The 21,117-nt window shown below is 50.5% G+C and overlaps 1 protein-coding gene across 1 annotated transcript in view; it reads right to left on the minus strand.

Moving 5' to 3' along the window:
- Positions 1-1,144: 1,144 nt before the first annotated feature.
- SLC12A6 (solute carrier family 12 member 6) overlaps positions 1,145-21,117 on the minus strand; it is a 59,270-nt gene continuing 39,297 nt past the window's right edge. Inside the window, exons 5-26 of the mRNA XM_060255344.1 lie at positions 20,609-20,740; positions 18,575-18,721; positions 17,554-17,608; positions 17,281-17,411; positions 16,805-17,046; positions 15,531-15,745; positions 12,216-12,374; positions 11,141-11,239; positions 10,926-10,983; positions 10,363-10,537; positions 10,099-10,217; positions 9,086-9,184; positions 8,172-8,291; positions 7,549-7,653; positions 7,245-7,413; positions 6,068-6,263; positions 5,791-5,960; positions 5,564-5,695; positions 4,369-4,476; positions 4,089-4,273; positions 3,020-3,153; positions 1,145-2,923 (exon numbers count right to left, since the gene is read on the minus strand). Of these exons, the coding sequence (XP_060111327.1) occupies positions 2,832-2,923; positions 3,020-3,153; positions 4,089-4,273; positions 4,369-4,476; positions 5,564-5,695; positions 5,791-5,960; positions 6,068-6,263; positions 7,245-7,413; positions 7,549-7,653; positions 8,172-8,291; positions 9,086-9,184; positions 10,099-10,217; positions 10,363-10,537; positions 10,926-10,983; positions 11,141-11,239; positions 12,216-12,374; positions 15,531-15,745; positions 16,805-17,046; positions 17,281-17,411; positions 17,554-17,608; positions 18,575-18,721; positions 20,609-20,740 (3,042 nt within the window). The 3' untranslated portion in view covers positions 1,145-2,831. The remainder of the gene's footprint in view (positions 2,924-3,019; positions 3,154-4,088; positions 4,274-4,368; positions 4,477-5,563; positions 5,696-5,790; positions 5,961-6,067; positions 6,264-7,244; positions 7,414-7,548; positions 7,654-8,171; positions 8,292-9,085; positions 9,185-10,098; positions 10,218-10,362; positions 10,538-10,925; positions 10,984-11,140; positions 11,240-12,215; positions 12,375-15,530; positions 15,746-16,804; positions 17,047-17,280; positions 17,412-17,553; positions 17,609-18,574; positions 18,722-20,608; positions 20,741-21,117) is intronic.

Raw genomic sequence — 21,117 nt, forward strand, 5'->3', positions numbered from 1 at the left:
CACCCCCCACACATTCCGGCGTATGAATCCGTTAATGATGAAAAGACTTAAGCTGTAGCATGCATGTGTAGGTTAAATGATGAACAGATTGATGATGAGATGATGATGATATTGGATTTATATCCCGCCCTCCACTCCGAAGAGTCTCAGAGCGGCTCACAATCTCCTTTACCTTCCTCCCCCCCACAACAGACACCCTGTGAGGTAGATGAAGATATTGGATTTATATCCCGCCCTCCACTCCGAAGAGTCTCAGAGCGGCTCACGATCTCCTTTACCTTCCTCCCCCACAACAGGCACCCTGTGAGGTAGATGAAGATATTGGATTTATATCCCACCCTCCACTCCGAAGAGTCTCAGAGTGGCTCACAATCTCCTTTACCTTCCTCCCTCACAACAGACACCCTGTGAGGTAGATGAAGATATTGGATTATATCCCGCCCTCCACTCCGAAGAGTCTTAGAGCGGCTCACAATCTCCTTTACCTTCCTCCCTCACAACAGACACCCTGTGAGGTAGATGAAGATATTGGATTTATATCCCGCCCTCCACTCTGAAGAGTCTCAGAGCAGCTCACCATCTCCTTTACCTTCCCCACAACAGACACCCTGTGAGGTAGATGAAGATATTGGATTTATATCCCGCCCTCCACTCTGAAGAGTCTCAGAGCGGCTCACCATCTCCTTTACCTTCCCCACAACAGACACCCTGTGAGGTAGATAAAGATATTGGATTTATATTCCGCCCTCCACTCCGAAGAGTCTCAGAGCGGCTCACAATCTCCTTTACCTTCCTCTCCCACAACAGACACCCTGTGAGGTAGATGAAGATATTGGATTTATATCCCGCCCTCCACTCCGAAGTGTCTCAGAGCGGCTCACAATCTCCTTTCCCTTCCTCCCCCACAACAGACACCCTGTGAGGTGGGTGGGGCTGAGAGGGCTCTCACAGCAGCTGCCCTTTCATGAACAACCTCTGCCAGAGCTATGGCTAACCCAAGGCCACTCCAGCAGGTGCAAGTGGAGGAGTGGGGAATCAAACCTGCTTCTCCCAGATAAGAGTCTGCACACTTAACCACTACACCAGACTGGCTCTCCCGGTTTGATCAGAAACCTTTTGCTAGCAACCACACCCCTGAAAGATAATATATATATAAAAAAGTTTTTATTTCTTACATAATTCAGGAAGCCAAAAAAAAAAAAAAATCACACCCTAAAACTTGATGCTATGTAAACAAGATCACATCCCCAATAAATTAAAAAAGCCTCTCGCGACGTAAGAGATGAGAAACGGCTGTGTGAGATTCCCTTTCAAAACGCAACTGGAGGAGAGGCCGGAGACGCATCTGTTTTAAGGCTACTCCGAGGAGAGTGGTCCCTGCGCGCTTATCGAGTCAGGGAGGTGTGGAGAATCAGATTTCCATCATTGCAGGTAGGGAGAATGACAACCGTAGGATCACCCCCACATACACACACACACACACACCCAAGTTTGGGGTGGCGGGAGGAATACTTTTTCCAAAGTTCACCATACAGTACAAGGTGAGTCCTCACAACTTGCATGCCTGTTCTAAACAAAAAGGATCACTCTTAACTATTTGGCATAGACGGAGTTCTCTCAACTGAGTGTGGGGGAGAGAAAGGATAGCAGCAGACTGCAGGGGGAAGGGAGGGTCTGTTTCCGAAAGCCCCTCGGGGTTCCCTACCCACAGGCTGCCTCCAGCCAACAGCTGCTGCGACCTTGTCAGCTCTGTCCCTCGGTTCCGTACCAGAGCCAGCCAGCGACTGCAGACAGCAAGTAGGAAAACAAAAGCTTGCCTGCCTTGGCGAGGTGAGCCTGCCGGAACCATTTGGGAAGGGACGGGGAGGGCAGCTGCATCTATTCTCCCACGGCTTTTTCGGTAGCAGGAACTCCTTTGCATCTTAGGCCACACACCCCTGATGTAGCCAATCCTCTTGGAGCTGACAGCAGGCCCTGCACGAAGAGCCATGTAAACTCTTGGAGGATTGGCTGCATAAGAGGGGTGTGGCCTAAGATGCAAAGGAGTTCCTGCTTTAAAAAAAAAAAAAGCCCTGTATGCTTCTATCCATCAGCCTGATTTAGGGGGCAAGGGGTTCCCTCCTTCCTGCACAACCAAGGAATTTGGGGTGGCAAAGTGGCCACGAGGGCCCAGAGAAGAAGCTAAATGCTGCACGCGCCCCCTCTCCCTTCAATGCTGAAGAAGGCGGAAAGACCTTGGCACTGGCCCAGAGGAGGAAACGGAAGAGTTGGAGTTGCATCTCCCTCCCTGCAGGGCTCCTGGCACTGTCGCCTTTCTCCCTCCCCGTCCCTTCCTGTGGCAGAACCACCCAAGGGCTTCCCCTCACCGAATGACCTGTTCACCTGCTCCAGAACATGGTGCCCTAAGAAAGATCACGCTGCTCAATTCTGGTCGTTGCCAGGAGAGGGCAGCAGCAACCCAAGATGGAAGAAAAGGGGGCGGACGGGAGAGCCTTCCTGAATTTGACTCCTTAGCCCCCCCCCCTCCCTTCAAAACGACATTTGCTATTCTGGGTCCTGAGTGGGGAGACAAGTCCCTATCCCCCACTCAGTAAAATCAATCCTCCCTCTCGTTCTGCCCTTCTGTTGTTCCGAGAAAGTCTCCCTTCAGGGACAGTGAGCGGACATCTCCAGCCTCCATTAGCTCCCAGCGGGGGAAAGCAGGGGTGGGGAGGGGTGGTGTACAGACAGCTGCTCTCCTTAGGAGATAAAAAGTGGCAGGTGGTGACAGGCAGGAAGCGGACGTTGCTTTGCCCCGAAGGTCCAGCCGCAGGGAGCCCTCCTGGCTCTCCCTACGAGTAGATGGTGATGACCTCGCTGCCGCCCCCTCGCACCAGCAGCACCCGCTCCAGCCCCTCCGTCAGCACCTCCAGGAACTCCATATCTGCGAGGGAGGGCAGTCAAGGAGCCTGCGCTGCCCGGGGAAGTCACGCACCCCGCCTCCAATGCCCCCCATGGCCACCACCACCGGAAAGGATACAGTTCTCATCTCCTTCAGGGTTCCGCGGCGGGCCCGGCATGTTCAGCAGCACCAGCTTAGCCTCATGGGACTTGTTGACGATGACTTCGTTCAGCTTCACGGCCGTGTGCATGCGCCGCACGTTAGACTGATCCCTGCAGAGAGGAGGGAAGGAGATGGCATCGGGACCCAGCATAGAATAAAGCTTATTTTTTGCATTACGTGGGGTTTTTAAAAAATTCCCGCCTGGCCTCCAAAAAGCTCAGGGCCTTGGGCATGGTCCTCCCTCCCTCCCTCCCACCGTTCTTCATTCTATCTTTACAGCAGCCCTGCAAGGTAGGCCAAACGGAGTGGCCAGGCACACTGCAGGGGACCTTCTCTGTCCAGAATTAGCTGTCAGCAATAGCACAGACAAACAGGGCATGCTGGGAGTCAGAAACATAAAAATGCAGGCCTTGGGTTGGATCCACTGGTCCATTGCCACAAGCAGGAGGGGGATTTGGGATGAATCATCTCATTCCACCACATGCTCTGCCCTTGTTGATCAGCTGCTGTCAAAATGCCGTCGTTGAAAGATTAACGTGTTTATTTTGGGAAAAGCTTTCATAAGCTGTGGTCATCTGAAAAGCCTCACAAAAGCCTTATGCCAAAACAAAGGTGTCCGTCTTTAAGGCAGCCCCCAGACTCTTTGTTATAGGGCAGGGCTGGCCAAACTTGCTTAATGTAAGGGCCTCGTAGAATAAATGCCAGATGCTTGAGAGAAGGAAGGAAGGCAGGCAAATAGATGTGGTAGGGAAGAAGAGTTGGAAAGAAAGCAACTTGAAACGCATTCTCTAAGCCACTGGCTGGCTTGACTTGGAGAAGTAATTTAAAGAGAGAAATATCTTCTCCAAGCTGGCCAGTGGGGCAGTGGAGATTTCAAGAGCCACAGAGTATGTGTGAAAGAGCCACACATGACTCCCGAGCAACAATTTGGCCTCCCCTATTATAGAGCAACGGAAACAGGAATTCTGTTTAAACTGGAGGAGAACGTCTGAGGATGCTCCTGATCGTTGTCTGTAGGTGGGGCAGTGCTTCCTGAAGCCCTTACGGTCGCATGTTCAGCAGGTCTTGGAAGCCCTCCAGGGCCTTGGGCTTCTGCCCGCGGGATGCCATGTACTTGTCCTTGGTCCACGTCATGTGCACTTTTTCTTGGTAAGTCTCTGTCTCCTCGTCGTCGTCCGAGCCGATGCTGGTCAAGCGCAGCATGGAGTTCCTGTCCTTCACCAACTGGGCCTGGTAGGAAAAAGGGGGTCATTGAAAGTGCAACCAGGAAGTGTTGGCAAGGCCACCCGCCCCCTCCCGCCCTGGCTCAACCCAGCTCAGCTCACCTCACGGTCCCTCTCTGTCTTAGAGAGGCGCATCTGACGCAGCATCTGGGAACGCTGCTCCATCATCAGGGTGCGCTCGTATGTGTAGGCGGAGATGTCGCTGTCATGCTAGAGAGGCAGGAGGGAAAAAAGGAACAGAGAAAGCATAAACCCTGACACACCAGATACAGCCATCTCTGACTGAGTCATGGCAATTGGGCCCAGTTTCCTTAGCTCTCAGTCTGGCAGAGATGTATGCATGTAGCAGATAGAAGATGATATTGGATTTATATCCCGCCCTATACTCTGAATCTCAGAGTGGTCACAATCTCCTTTATCTCCCTCCCCACCACACACACACAACAGACATCCTTGTGAGGTAAGTGGGGCTGAGAGAGCTCTCACAGAAGCTGCCCTTTCAAGGACAGCTCTGGGAGAGCTATGGCTGACTCAAGGCCATTCCAGCAGCTGCAAGTGGAGGAATAGGAAATCAAACCCGGCTCTTCCAGATAAGAGTCCGCATACTTAACCCCTACACCAAACTGGCTCTCCAGTTGATCTGTATGTGTCTGCCTACCAAATATGCATCAACACAAAAGGTGAGCTACACAGTAACAAGAACAGTAATCCAAAAGAACTGTGCACCACTACTGTACATAAAAATCCAAAATATTATTACAAATTAATGTACACTATAATTCTGTATGTTCAAAAAGACTGTATCATACAGATAATTCTACAAATTGTCTTCTTCAAGGGACGTTAACTCCTTCCTTATGCCCTTTGAAAAAACCAATCTGTAGAATTATCTGTATGGTACAGTCTTTTTGAACATACAGAACGGTAGTGCACATTATTTTGACCGTTGTAATATTTTGGATTTTATGTTCAGGATTGGTGCACATTTCTTTTGGAACACTCTGCCAAACATGCATAGCTACTGCCACGTCTTGGACGCTAGAGCACTACAGTCTATCTACCTGAAGACAGAAGCGTGTTCAGCAAATCAGATCCCAGCAACTGGCCCTCACAACTGCGGAGAGCAGTGACTGCTAAAGTCAGAGGCTGTGAGTGGCCCTGGGCACATCCTGTTTCATTTCCCCATTCACCAACTGATCACTCAGGCCTTTGTTTCCTGGCACCCATCCAAGACAGTGACTAAAAAAAAAAAAAAAGGCAGCTTCCTGTAGACTGTCCACCCCTTGACATTCCTCACCATTTCGACCACCTCCACCTCCGCCTCGATGCGCAAGTGGTACAGAAAGGTCGCCAAGTCCTTCTTCATCTGGATGCTGTTGTCCTCCAGCTGGGCTACAGTGAAGATGCGGATGTTGCATTTACGCCACACCTTTGGAGGGAGGAGGAGTCAGAGTCAGTGGGCCCCCAGCTGCCACCCCCCCTTTCCCTCGGATTGGCCGCCCTGCTCCCGTGCGCCGCCCACACCTTGTGTTGCTTGAGGAGGAAGGGGAGCAGCATAAGCATCCCGCCGTCGTGCACGATCCACCAGACGTCGATGTTGCCCTCGGGGAAGGGTTCCGAGTTGGTGGGGAAGAAGGTCACGTTCTTCGCCACCAGCAAGGCGAGGTGGGCCGCCGTTGTCACTCGCACGGTGCCTGCAGGGGAGCAGGATTTGAAAACCGCACAACACGGTCTCCCCACCCCCGAGACAAAGCCCCTTTGCCTCCCTTCTACCCCTCCCCGCCCTTGGGAGAGACCCTACCAATGAAGGTCTTCCACGAACGGGCATCCTCGCTCTGGCGCCAGGCGTTAGGCCAGCCCATCACCACGGTGTTGTGCTTCATACCACCCAGCCCGCATGACTGAATGAGGTGGGAGGTGCCCTCTCGCACCTTGGCAGCCACCACAATCTGGCAGAAGCCCTTCACCCGCTCCGACTCCATCAGGTGCTTGATGGTCTGAAACGACACACCCGTCAGGCTGCTGGAGGGGGAAGGCATGCTGGAGCCCACCCCCTAACTATCCTGTCCTAACCAGTTATCAAAATGAGTTTCTGGTGGGAGCTTTCTGGGACATCCATAGGACAGGAACAAAAGCTAAAATATGGTTTAACTGACCCCTGGGAAACACGGGGATTTTCATGCATTTACAAAAGGTAGCCATTCCTAAAAAACAGTCTACAGCAAGAGTGTCAAACTCATTTGTTATGAGGGCCGGATCGGAAATAAATGAGACCTTCTAAGGACAGGTCAGCTGTGCCATAAAATGTAATGCCACATAGCAGATATATATACTTTGTAAAGGACACAGACAACCACAATTAAAGATTCTTAAAACAGTAGCGCACTTGCAATATTTTCGCAGTCTCTGATAACTGACACCTTTTGCTCTGAATTATTGCATCGAAATCTGGAGGCAATGTCTGTGCTGCAGCAAGCCTTGAGTAGGCTGTTCAGGTGTGTGTCTGCAAGCTGCAAACCTACTTTTCATTTACTGACATTCATTACAGAAATCTCATGGTCAATGCTTTGAGCCTAAGACCCAGGGGAAAGCATGAAACGGCTGGGCATTGTGAGCTTTTGTTCCTGTTGCTTCAAGGGCTGGCCAGTCAATGAAGAACATACAGGCTTTGCTCTGTACCTTGACTGAACAAGCCTGGCAAAGCAAGCTGTGATGCAGAAGGAAGCAAAAGAGGGACAAGGAAGCAGGCAACAGTGAGTTGTTTGTGGGCCTAATAGGAGCCCTCTAGGGGCCTGATCCAGTCCACAGGCCACACGTTTGACACCTCTGGTCTACAGGCTCCCAGGCCCTGAAAGTGCAACCTTTGCCAGTGCCGCAGGCCAGGCTTCACTGGGCCCAGGCATACTGGAGCACACACTGAATCCCTGCCTCCTTGCAGCTTGACTGGCCACAGCCCAAGTGTCTCCTCCCAAGTTTACCTGCTCAGCAGCCAGCGCCTCACTGTAACACTCCAAGAAGTTGCCCACCATGACTGAGCCTACGATGGTGAGGCCCTTGCCAGCTTTCAGCTGGGAGGCAAAAGTGAGCAGGCGCGGATGTTTCACGTGAAGGTCCTCATCCAGCTTTAGCAGCACCAGCAGCTGTGGCCTGCGGGAGACAAGGAGGCCCACGCGCAGAGCAGTCATTAGCACAACATGTACACCCAAAAAAGGGTTCTGCTCCTTCTGCGCATCCCCCACAATGAGGCCAGCAGGGCCAAGGAGCAGACAACCTCTCCCCTACCTCCAGTTCTTGGTGTGGGGTGGCCCCTCCTCAAGGCGCAGCAGGGCAAAGCGGGCCGCGCTCAGGGACAGGCCACGGATGCCGTCCCCCCACTCCTTCTCGGCCCTGCGAGGGAAGCACAAAGCAGTCAGCCACTCCCAAGAGAAGAGAGCCATGTTCCCCGGGGCACCCTATCCCTTCCAGTAGCACTGGGTGAAGGGGAGTTGTGGGAAGGAGAAACCACAAAGGCAGAACCACCTCAAGGGAGGAAGTCAGATCCGGGGGGTCTCAGCCCTTGGCCCTCACTGCAGTCTAAGTGTGCCAGTGAAGGGAGATGCTCCAAGGCTGCACGAATGCCTTTCATCTGTGTTTTTCACAGAACAGATATGCTGGGTGGGGGAAGGGAAAGGAGTCTTGACCTCCCCTACCTGAATATTTTTTTTAAAAAAGGAACAGATCCCAAAAGCGGAGTACTACATTTAGAATATGATTCCCAGAAATCCATAAGCAACTTTGTTAATATCAGCAATGGTGCCACAGACTGTCTGAAGCAAAGAATTCCAGGGGTCTGTCAACCCTTTACTATCTAAGACTGCGCTGAGAGGGTTGGGAACCCAGAACCCCAGAAAGCTGAAGTCACTCACCCCTGGAACTCAATGTACTTGTAGATCATTCCAGCAATTACCATGGCAATGATGGCGTAATACCACGAAGAGATGAACATCAGAGCCACGCAGATGCTCATGCCCATGAAGGAAAGTGCCCTGCGAGAAGAGACAGATGTGTTCATTTGAGGACTTCCAGCAGTCCCGCCTCTTTCTATAGCCCTGTGGGCTTTTGTAAAAAAACAAGCAAGTTCTGCAATCGCACTGAATTAGCAAGACTGTATATATTGGTTCCACATCATTTATTCTGCTTCCATGAACTCAAGTATTCAAATAATTCAGATTCTGATTTTTAGTAAGTGGGATAGGAGGCAGAAACGTAAGACACAGGCATGGAGACCAAGACTAACTTTTTAGCCTGGAGGCAGACAAACTTTAAGAATGGGATGGTTGTCATCACATCACCCAGACAGAAGTCACTATACTTGTCACCAAACGTGCCAAATACATTCAGTCCTAGGATAACCAAGGGATCTAAACCCCCAAGCAAAACTTTTTGCTTCCACATTAACCCATCCCACTCTACAACGAATCCTTGGGGAGGGATGGTGGCTCAGTGGTAGAGCATCTGCTTGGGAAGCAGAAGGTCCCAGGTTCAGTCCCCGGCATCTCCAAAAAAGGGCCTAGGCAAACAGGTGTGAAAAACCTCAGCTTGAGACCCTGGAGAGCCGCTGCCAGTCTGAGAAGGCAATACTGACTTTGATGGACCGAGGGTCTGATTCAGTATAAGGCAGCTTCGTATGTTCATATGTTCACCAACCCTCCTGTACAGTTAGAGAGAGAACTCGGAAGTCTCAGTTCCCACCACTGCCACACATGCTCTACCTTCTGCTCGTATCCATCCTTCTCTCTCCCCCTCCCCCACCCCATTCCTGCTACCTTGAGGCTCTTACCAGTGATAATACCGAAAGCGTGGTCTCCAGTTGGGAGTGCGCAGTAGGGTTTGTAAGGCGCAGGCCAGGTTGACAAAGAGATAACACATCAGGAAGAACCTAGGAGAAAGGTCGAAGTCAAGGGAGGCCTGCAGTCTGCGTTCCTCTAGGGAGCCCAAACTATGAGCCGAAATAAACACGACGGCAGCCATGGATCCATCCTGTGGCCGATGACGCCATTTTATAAGCAGTTGTAGTTCTTTCAAAATTGCTGTGCGGCCCCAAATTGGATCGGGCACTTGGTGCAGAAGCCCCAAGAGCTCTTCTTCCCCACCCCAGTACCTTTGCAAGTGCAGAAACAACCTGTTTTGTTTTTTTGGGAGGGGGAGACAAGAGCACGTGGGGTCACTGCGCTGTGGAACTGATTCGGTTTGGGGCCTTGCAGTCATTAAAAAAAAACAACCCTACAACTGCTTCTCCCCCTCTTGGACGCACACCTTAATACGGCAAGGGGGCCTGTGTGCATCAGGGAAGCTGAGAGCACTGCTGTGAAGAGTTTAGACTCTGTCTCCTTCATGGACTAGTGGCCACATCAGCAAAAGAGAATGGTCAGTCCCAGTGGAGATGGGGCAGGGGAATCCTTGGGAGGTGGCTACTGAGCAGCTCTAGTAGTAGTGGCAGATCTTCCATAGACAATGGCGGCGCCACTTCAGCTAACTCTGGTTAGTACTGTGCAGAAGAAGGCAACGATAAACCACTTCTGATCATCTCAGACCTTGCAAAACAGGACACTTGGATCATTATTTCATAGGGCCGCCCTAAGTCGAAAGCAACCTGACAGCCAGGGCTTTTCTTTGAGCAGGAACGCACAGGGACACAGTTCCGGCTGGCTTGGTGTCAGGGGGTGTGGCCTAATATGCAAATGAGCCCCTGCTGGGCTTTTGCTACACAAAAAAGCCCCATCGACAGCACTTAACACACATGCACGGCTGCCATCACATTTCGTTTGGCCCCGTGATAAATTTGCCACTTACATGGAGAGGATGGGGGCCACCATGTCCAAAGAGGCAATCAGGATCCCCAGCTCTGCAATGCCTGCCGTCAGGAGCAAGGCCCAGGTGGGCTCCCCGTTGGCTTTACTGGAGCCAAAGACCTGCATGGCCGGGGTGGAGTGGGAGAAGAGAAGACAGAAAGACACCAGGCGGCCTTAGCAATTTCGTGAGTGCAAATGAAAGAGAGAGGTCACTATGGATATGCCATTTATCCCTGACCAAAGCAGAAGCTGTTGCCACCCCTACCCGCAGGAAGGGTATAATGTTGTCCTTTGCAATGGCCTGCAGCAGTCGGGGGGCGCCAGTGAGGCTCTGCAGCCCTGCCCCGCAGGTGGAGAAGAAGGAGCCGATGACGATGACCCAAGGAGAGGGCCAGGAGAGCGTCCCCACCACCAGGTTCCCGTGAACTGCGTCGCCAAACCTACCCGAGAGGAGAACAACAGAATGAGACTGCACGCGGTCAGCCGAGAAAACGTACAGTTTGCATCCAGAGTGAAATCAGATGTCTATTTATAGTGGAATAGTTGAGCAACCCATGGTTTACAGGTGCAGAATATTTAGCGAGGACCAGGGAAGCGAGGGAAGGGAAGGCGGCAAGGTGTTGCCCAGTCTCGTCAGAGGAAGGCAATGGGAAACCACCTCTGCTTCTCACTCGCCTTGGAAGCCCCTTGCTGGGGTCACCATCAGTCAGACATATGAATGTAGGCAGACAGGCCAGAAGGGCACTTTTGGCATGAGGGTGCTTCCTGGGGGAACCCCTCCCTTCCTTACATCTACAGCACTAGGAGGAATCAAAGCATCGCACTTACTTGTCTCTGAGAACAACACCTTCGATACAAGCCCCAAACAGCACCACGTTGCTGAGATCTGGTGTGTTAAGCGGTTAAGGAGCTGTGAGAAGTCAGGGTAAGAAACAGCCGTTTCCTGCACAGAAGGTGTGGGGGCTTCCATACCTGAAAGCTGTCCCTCCCCCTGCCTGCCTCCCTCTACCCTCCGGGCCCCACCCCTCTGCCGGGAAGGATACACACAAAGGAGGTGGTGAGAATGGCCAGGATGGTACCGATAGGGATGGATTTCTGGGCATCCTTCAGGTCCCCAGAACGATTCGATCCAGCCATGATCCCTGCGGAGGGGGAAAACAGAGGCGCCAAATGTGAAAGGCGCTTCGTAGTTCGAAACGGGAAAACCAAAAAAAAAATGCTTTATTACGCCTCAACTTTGATCCAGCGCCCATCAGAAAGTGTAAAAACCATTCCATCGTTAAATAGTAAGGAACTATGTTTATCTTTTACATAAGCCTTTCTGCAGCGGAACCAACACTCTGATGAGGCAACAAATGTTTGGTTTTATGATGGGAAATATGGAGGCGGAGGGAAGCTTAGAGTCGCGGCCCAAAGTGGACTAGAAGAAGAAAAAGCAAAAACAAAAAACAGGAAAAACCTCCATCCCGCTGTAGGCACAGCATTGGGCTTAAGACCAGGCAGAATCAATTTATTATTTATTTATTACGTTCAATTTATATCCCGCCCTCTCCGCAAGCGGACTCAGGGCGGCTCACAACATTATATAATACAATCAATTCCAATAAAACATATAAAACCATAATTTACTGTTCCCCAGTCTAAGAGGCTGATTAGAATCATAGAGTTGGAAGGGACCTCCAGGGTCATCTAGCCCAACCCCCTGCACAATGCGGGAATCTCATAAATACCTTCCCCCCGCACAAATTCCCAGTGACCTCTGCTCCATGCCCAAAAGGTGGCAAAAACCTCCAAGATCCCTTGCCAATCTGGCCTGGAGAAAAAAATGCTGACCAACCGCAAAGTGGCAATCAGCATTTCCCTGGGCATGTAAGAATGGGCCACAATAACTAAGCTCTGATGCTGCCCTTCCTGCCCTCCTTCTCAGGATCTGCCTAATTCACAGAATCAGCATTGCTGTCAGATGTTTAAAAGGAAGGAGAGCCCACCACCTCAAAGCCACACGACTCTGTGGGAGAGAGAAGACTTCAGTTAAGGTGAGCTATTTACCCTCCCTCCAGCCGCGATCTGGTTCTGGGGCCACATCTGAACCATGACCAGCAGTGGCCCAGCACTTACCAGTGACGGAGGGGAAAAAGATGCCCACGAGAAGGGTGAAGGAAGTGGTGATATCAGCCAGCACGTACTGCTGATTGAGGGCTCCCAACACATCTGCCGAATGTAAAGAGGCCTTCTCGAGGATCTCGCCTTTCATCAGGTAACTGCTCCACAGGTTTTCTGCAATTAGAAAAGCAGCGGAAATCAGGACAGGCGGGTTAGCAAGATACTGTGTGGAACTTCACTCAAGCTATTCCAGCAATCTCTCAACAAACAGAGCCAGTTTGGTGTAGTGGTGAAGTGTGCGGACTCTTATCTGGGAGAACCGGGTTTGATTCCCCACTCCTCCACTTGCACCTGCTAGCATGGCCTTGGGTCCGCCATAGCTCTGGCAGAGGTTGTCCTTGAAAGGGCAGCTGCTGTGAGAGCCCTCTCAGCCCCACCCACCTCACAGGGTGTCTGTTGTGGGGGAGGGAGATAAAGGAGATTGTGAGCTGCTCTGAGACTCTGTCCTTGAAAGGGCAGCTTCTGGGAGAGTCCTCTCAGCCCCACCCTCCTCACAGGGCATCTGTTGTGGGGAAGGAAGGTATAAGAGATTGTGAGCTGCTCTGAGACTCTGTCCTTGAAAGGGCAGCTGCTGTGAGAACCCTCTCAGCCCCACCCACCTCACAGGGTGTCTGTTGTGGGGGGGAGAAGATACAGGAGATTGTGAGCCGCTCTGAGACTCTGTCCTTGAAAGGGCAGCTGCTGTGAGAACCCTCTCAGCCCCACCCACCTCACAGGGTGTGTGTTGTGGGGGGAGAAGATACAGGAGATTGTGAGCCATTCTGAGTCTCTGATTTAGAGAGAAGGGCAGGGTATAAATCTGCAATTCTTCTTCTATTCATATCCCTCTTTTCTCCCCAGTCAACAGGACTGAAAATGGTTGGTATTAAATCCAAAAAAACAAATGCAGAATTCCATCAACAGAAATACAAAAAGGAAGCAAGGCACAATCCTCACTCTTGGGTCATCGAAAGTTCTGACGGACAGGAGTTCCAGAACCGATACAGAAGGGACTTCTTCACATCCTGTGCTGCCACAGAGAAGCTGTGATACAGAAAATCCACCGTGCAAAGCCATACAAACCAACTCTTAACAATATGGCTGTGTTTAAATTTTAGATTTTTATAATTTTATAATTATAGTATGTATAAATAGCTATACCATAGGGGGGGAAAATCTATACAAAAATAGCCCGACAGCATAGCAAGGATGTCAAACTCATTTGTTATGAGGGCTGGATCTGACGTAAACGAGACCTTGTCGGGCTGAGCCATGTTGGGCTGGGCCGTGTGTGTACCTAGTTAAGATCAGGCAGTAGGGATATAAACTTTATAAAAGACACAGATAAACACAATAAATGTTTTTTAAAAAGCCCCTTAAAATAAAACATACTTAAAATATTAGCACTCATTGGTCTTAAAGGTGCTTTCTTTGTATTTCTCCCATGGGATCCAGGGAACTGGACAAAGGAAGCTCTGGCTCTCTTCTTCCTTCCCCAGGGGACCAGCAGGCAGAGGAGCCTCAACCAATAAAATAGCGGTTTTGCTCTGTAGCTCTTGTGCGATTGAGCAAACCTTGCAAAGCAAGCTGAGATGCAGAAGGAAGCAAGAGAGAGGGAGAAGGAAGCAGATGACTGAGTTACTTGTGGGCCTGATAGCAGCCCTCCGAGGGCCTGATTCGGCCCTTGGACTGCATGTTTGACACCCCTGGTATAGAGTTTGTGTTTTTCAAAACCACCCTGCTATTAAAAGAGATATACAACCATGACTCCCAACAAATTCAAAAGCACATACTATCCCAGTCCAGGCACACAAGGCGTTTAGAGCTACCAGGTTTAGCGCTGGGCTTTAATTTATTATGGGCTGATTAGTAGTGGCCTTCATGACTTGCTCTTGAAACTCCAGCGGCGTGAAGAAATAGTGGCACCTGATATAAAGGTTTATAGGAGACTGTCCAGGAGTACATTGAAGAAATATTAATGAGCCCTGGATAAAGGAGTTCCTCCAAAATGGACAAGAGGTCCGACGATCCGTTGGGCTATTTCTCATTTGTGACCAATCTATGAACTTTGTGTATCTAGACTGGGGCAGTATGTGCTTTTGAATTCGTTTGGAGTCATGGTTGTACATCTCTTTAATAGCTGGGTGGTTTTGAATAATACAAATTGTATACCGTTGGGCTATTTTTGTAGGGTTTTTTTTCCCTATGGTATAGGTATTATGCATACTGTAATGATAAAAACGATAAAAATCTAAAATCTTAACACAGCCATATCGTTACAGTTGGTTTGTTGGGCTTTTCACTGTGGGTTTGGGCTTTCTTTGTTCCCCGTATTCCCGGTCTAGTTTATAAGAGAGAAGCCGTGAGCCTGGGCAGTCGGGGTTTGCATTGATCAGAGTGGGGGAGCAACAGATCATCCCTGCCCTGCTGATCGGAGCTGTCCTGAGGACATATAGGAATGTTCAAGTAAGTTCATTTATTGCAGTTAGCCATTGGCTGTTACAAGTCTACAAAAATCTCAAGGAAACTAGACGCTAATGAACATACAAAGTAAGGCAACAGGGTAGAACAGAGGCAATACGATAGCGATAACGATGGCTCTCAATCCTCTAATTCTCTGGCTGAACTAGTGTTGGAAGAGCTGTGAATTCCCCTCCAGAGAATCTTCCAAAGCGGGACCCTGTCTTGGAATCTGAGATTAGCACTTTATTAGCCTCTCTAAACCAAGGAGAGATGGTTTGGTGTAGTGATTAAGTGTGCGGGCTCTTATCTGGGAGAACCGGGTTTGATTCCCCACTCCTCCACTTGCAGCTGATGGAATAGCCTTGGGTCAGCCATAGCTCTGGCAGAGGTTGTCCTTGAAAGGGCAGCTGCTGTGAGAGCCCTCTCAGCCCCACCCACCTCACAGGGTATCTGTTGTGGGGGGAGAAGATAGAGGAGATTGTGAGCCGCTATGAGACTCTGATTCAGAGAGAAGGGCGGAGTATAAATCTGCAGTCGTCTTGTTCTTCTTCTCTGACACCTGGAAAATCACCTGGGAAAGATTTGATTCCCCCAGAGGTATACAAAGCTTTTCCGGATCGGTGGACTCCCATGTGAGTGAGAGTTTTTTCATGAATTAATGACACTGGCCTGGATCCCTACTGGATGGAAACTGGGCATTATCATCCCCATTTGCAAAAAAGGGACTAAATCTCTTCCTTCCTCAAAATTACATATGAATGGAGGCAGCCTCACAGGTATGGGGAAACCTAACGCTGCCACTGGTTGGAGGAAAAATAAAGAACTCACCAGCAATAACGCCGCTGGCCAGCCCCGGGATGCCCTGGATCACGGTGACGTTGTTGTGGTGAAAGTACTCGTCGCAGGAGGCGTTGAGGCGATCGCTGGAGTTGCAGAAGGCAGCCCAGAGGGTGGTGGTCACGGTGACGTTGTCACGCTCCTGCGTCTTGGCGCAGACGTCGATGTGGTGCTGGGAGAGGGTGCGGTTCCCCAGCATGCACACACTAAGCGAAGGGGAGATTGAAACGGTTTCAAATATATATGAGGATCCTTAGTCCCCACTGCTTAAGGACATGGGGAATTAATGGCTTTATTGTCATGGGTGCTGGGGACCCTGCGGAAGAAGCCGAGCCTGCGAAAGAAACTGTACCCCTGCCACCTGCACCAGTGCCCCTGCCTCCTGCTGGAGAAGATCCAAGCCCCCCTGCCTTGCCCTCTTGGGTGGCTCATGTGCGTGACCGCCTTCATCGGGACCTCAGGGATCGGAGGAGGGCGGCACGCTCACGAGCAAGACGCTCCCTGAGCCCTGAGTTTTAAAAGGATTCCGGCCTTTCCAGGAGTGAGGGTGCTTGAGTCTCAGCAGGATCCTGGCCGCCTCTCTGGGTTAGCAATCAGCCCAAATGGGCAACAGACAGCAGAGGGCTATATAGCTGTGGGCTTTGGGAGGAGGCTTTGTGGAAGCAACTGGTCACCTACCTGACGTTCTAGCATCCACTTCGGCTTCTGACTTTGACTCCTGGACCCCCCTGACTTTGGCATTGACTTCTGGACCCCCTGACTTTGGCTTCTGAACCTCTGACCTGCGATACCTGGACTGTGATTTGGTTTTGTTGCTTTGGACCCTCTTGTCTCATCAGCTGCAGGTCTTGAGCTGCTCCTGGACTTTGCCTGACCTGGCCCCAGCCCGTGACATTTATGAACTGGCAGAGCGGGACTTTTTTGTAGCCGGAACTCCTTTGCATATTAGGCCACACACCCCTGATGCAGCCAATCCTCCTGGAGCTTACAGTAGGCCCTGTGCTAAGAGCCATGTAAACTCCTGGAGGATTGGCTACATCAGGGGTGTGTGGCCTGATACGCAAAGGAGTTCCTGCTACAAAAAAAGCCTTGGGGCAGAGAAAGGTACAGGTCATGCTGTCGACAGAGATTCCTCAGCCCCGTAGCAGAACAAAGAACTCTGAACATCACAAAACTACATTTCCCAGCCTCCTTGAGGGGATGCTGCCACCTATGAGGCTGATCTGAAAAGAGGTAAAAGGTCATCCCTCCCCCGGGTCTCTTACGTGAAGTTGGGGGGTGCAAAGGAGGACTTTATGGCACCAGCGTAGATGGCTAGGATGGAGACGATGACGCAGGCGAGGAAGAGCGAGGCAAACTTGTTCACGTAGCGCACGCCCACGAACACCACTAGCACCATGACCGTCAGGAAGGCCGAGCCGTACACTCGCATGTTGTTCAGCATGGCCGCTGGTTCCTTCAGAGGATCCTCGCTGTGAAAGATGGCCGCCTCAGGGGCAATGTACATCTGTGAGAGAGGGAGGACGCACATCACCGCTAGGAGGAGAACCGGCTGGCACCAGCTGGATCTGAACAGGGACAAGGTTTTTGAACCCCGGGAGGTATTTGCCTAGATGTGGGCTGCCTCAGGCTGAAGCCTCGGTATCACATGGAGGCGGGCTACAACCTAGTGGCATGCAGCCTGCTTAACACAGGAAGGCACCCCCGGCTTGCATGGATCTCCAAGGTGCTCGACACTTACCAGGAAGATCTCAATGGCTCCCAGGATGTACATGGCGGCGGCAAAAGTGGTGCCCAGGTAGAAGCACAGTCCCACGGCCCCTCCAAACTCAGGCCCCAGGGCTCGTGAGATCATGAAGTAGGAGCCTCCGGCTGCAGGCGAGACAGAAAGAAGCAGCCTTAGGGGATGGAAGAACTGGGCGGGTGGGGGGGGGAGGAGAGAAGCAATCTTGCAGCTTTCATTTCCTTCCTACCCTCCCTGCAAGCCCTGCAACGGAGCAGATTAGTTACTCACCAGGCACAACCCCATTGGTGGCGATGGCACTCATGGAGATGGCGGTCAGCATGGTCTGAAAAGGAGGTGAGCAGGAACCGGGAGGGTGGGGGGGAGGATTATGGAAGAAAAATAATTTTAAAAAAGCAGAGAGCATCCTTCTTGCAATTTCTAAATCTTATCTGAACATTTCTAGTTTCATTTTCTGATCTGTTTCCCATGAAAAGCAAGCCGGTTTTACGTCTTCTCTTTATGTTGTTCCTACAGGACATTATTGTGGGCAATTCAGTTACAATGCTGGGGCAGGACGACTCCTTTCCTTCAGTGGGATGAACAACCACGCTTTCGTCAGATGGGAATGGGCAGCACAGCAAAAGACACAGATGCGATTCATCCAATTGAGCATAAGAACATAAAAGAAGCCATGTTGGATCAGGCCAGTGGCCCATCCAGTCCAACACTCTGTGTCACATAAGAACATAAGAGAAGCCATGTTGGATCAGGCCAGTGGCCCATCCAGTCCAACACTCTGTCACATAAGAACATAAGAGAAGCCACGTTGGATTGGCCAATGGCCCCTCCAGTCCAACATTCGGTGTCACATAAGAACATAAGAGAAGCCACACTGGATCAGGCCAATGGCCCCTCCAGTCCAACACTCTGAGTCACATAAGAGAAGCCATGTTGGATCAGGCCAATGGCCCATCCAGTCCAACACTCTGTGTCACACAGTAGCCAAAAAAAAAGTGCCATCAGGAGGTCCACCAGTGGGGCCAGGACACTAGAAGCCCTCCTACTGCAAACTGACATCTAGAACTGCCAGCCCTGTAACAGCTGCAAAGGGAGTGCTGCTTCTGAGTCCCAGTCGGGTACACTTGTTAAGGATATGACATGATTTTCAAGTTAGTCTTCTTCATTGTGGCCCAGGTGAGTCAGAAACTGTTGACTTCCCCTCTTCCCTCCCACAATCTTCCTCTACAGGACGTCAAAGACCAAAGTTAATACTAAGATGTGACGAGGAAGGCAGGGAAGGGGAACTCACACAGCAACAGCAGATGAGGACGATGGCAAAGGCTTGCAACACGCCAGCTGTTCCCACCACCCAGGTGAGACGCAGGAAGAGAATCACCCCAAAGATGTTCTGCAGGCAGGGGAGGTAGACGCCCATGAAGGTGCCCATCTGTGGAGTCTGCCAGGAGGACAGGAAGAGAACCAGCTGAGTTGGGGCACCAGTCTTTCTCCTCGTTCACCCTAGCTTTGCACTCCACCCTTCACTTGGCCCAAAACTCTTCAGTAAGCAAGCTCTCTGGCCACCCACCCAGCCAGAACGCCAGTCTTCATTTCAAGAGAAGCCCAATCAGGCAAACGATTGGCTCAGGCAGCTGAACTGGCCAGAACAACCGAAGAATGTTTATATTAAAATGCACACACTATGTGCTCTGTATCTATAATCACGGCTCTCAATGTTTGTTTCAGATTTTTTTTTAATGCTGAAAAGGAGCCAGAAGGTACCCAATTTGGACCCAAGCTGCACTTTGGGGAAGTGGGATGGAGGTGAACTCTCCACTCCACCCCCTCCCCAGCTCCTGTGTGAAATATCTAGCCCTGAAGCTGCAATACCTGTCTTTTCCCCTACTGGACTGGGGATAACAGTTGTTCTGCTGGACTTTCTAGCAAGAAAACTGTGGTGGCAGAGAGGGGATTCAACCTTCTCCACTCCTTTTGCTGTCTTTTTACATTACAGAAAAGGCTGGGAGAATCAATCATGGATCTTATATGTAATGGGATGGATCCAGACCATACAGATGACTCCCACCAATTACCTCTTCCTGCTGCAGACCACCACCCCCTTTATGTCATTCTTCCCCTATCCCCCAAAAGCAGCTTTTCATGGAAATCAGTGGACTGCAGTGGGGTGGCGAAGTTCCATTCTGCCACCGGGAAAATCAGTCTGGATCCAACCCAAATTGTAGTTTGGCTCCAAGGCAAGGATGGCCAAACTTGCTTAAGGTAAGACCCACATAAAATAAATGTCAGATGTTTGAGAGCCACAAGACATGAACAAATATTAGACACATGTCTTTATTAAAACTCTTAATACTTTCTTTGCATGGAAAGATGAAATGCATATGTGTGCACTTTACAACATGACCATGCTAGAAGGAAACTTAAAAAAAAATAGGCTGGGAATAACAGTCCCCATAAGACCAACATAGGGAAAAGTTAGGGAATTATTTTTGGCACCAGTGGGAGAAGGAAACACACATGTACCATATAAATCACTGACCACCATCTGCATCATTATGCATCTCTCTTTGCCTTGACGCAAGGTTAGTAAATACAGTTCCTGCATGAGCTATGAAACTAAAGGGGAACCCTGGGTCACCCTTTTTAATTCCATTCCTCCTTCCAGCGGTTCCCTTGGCTCTTGTGCTGTTTTTCCTTGCTCTAAGTCTCTGGGCAGCCTTTGTGGTTAAGGAGGAGAGCTTGCAAGCTTGCCTATTTTCTCCTCCTTCCCCGCTTCACACATGGTGGAAATAGTCATCTACCTATGGGCCAGTGCTCAGAGGCTGACTGAGGTCCCGATGTTAAGCACACTTAACATGAGAGTAAGCCTACTTATTCATATTTATATTTATCTAGGGACTGATCCGTAGAAAAAACTTATGTGTGACATATGAACATATGAAGCTGCCTTATACTGAATCAGACCCTGGGTCCATCAAAGTCAGTATTGTCTTCTCAGACTGGCAGCGGCTCTCCAGGGTCTCAAGCTGAGGTTTTTCACACCTATTTGCCTGGACCCTTTTTTGGAGATGCCGGGGATTGAACCTGGGACCTTCTGCTTCCCAAGCAGATGCTCTACCACTGAGCCACCATCCCTCCCCTAGTTTCATTGGTGAGCATGAGCTGACTGTTCCTTACCAACAGATGTTTTGTTAACTGTAACTTGGGAACAGGGCTCCTGAGAAACTATCACCAGGTTGCCATCCCAGTGTTAAACACCAGGTGCCTCCCCCTCTAGCCTCTCGTTGCTAAGAAAGAACCCCCCAGTCTTGGTCATCCAGCTCCTCACCTTCGTGGGCTTCTTCTTGCCCTGGGGGATGTTCTCGGCCTCCTCATGTTCGCGGGCCCCCTGCGTCAGGTTGGTGTAGTTGGCCATGCGGTTGAGCAGGGAGGAGACCTTGGGCCGGGTATCCATCTCTTCCTGCCAAGCAAGAGAGAGGGAGTAGCAGAAGTTACTGCGACTGGCTATGAAAAATCCCCTTAAGAAAGATACATTTTTGTTTGTTTGTTTAATTATAAATTTTATCGCCTTTTTTTGCGAATTCGAACTACAATGCTCAGTCTCCGTCCAGAGGGACACCAGTTTCATTAATCTGGGTGTAAAAAAAAAATCCTTGGCAAGCACTACTGACCACCGATCAGGAAAAGACTTAAACGATTCCAGAGGAATAAAATCCTCCCCTGGAGATTTTCCCAAGGCGAGAGAGGCAATAAGACCTTTAACCTCAAATTCGGTGACCGGTGGCCAGTCAGGTGATACAGCAAATTCAAAAGGGGATATCTGCCTCTGTGAACCAT

This window comes from Heteronotia binoei, chromosome 15, assembly GCF_032191835.1.
Source record: "Heteronotia binoei isolate CCM8104 ecotype False Entrance Well chromosome 15, APGP_CSIRO_Hbin_v1, whole genome shotgun sequence".
Lineage (NCBI taxonomy): Eukaryota > Metazoa > Chordata > Lepidosauria > Squamata > Gekkonidae > Heteronotia > Heteronotia binoei.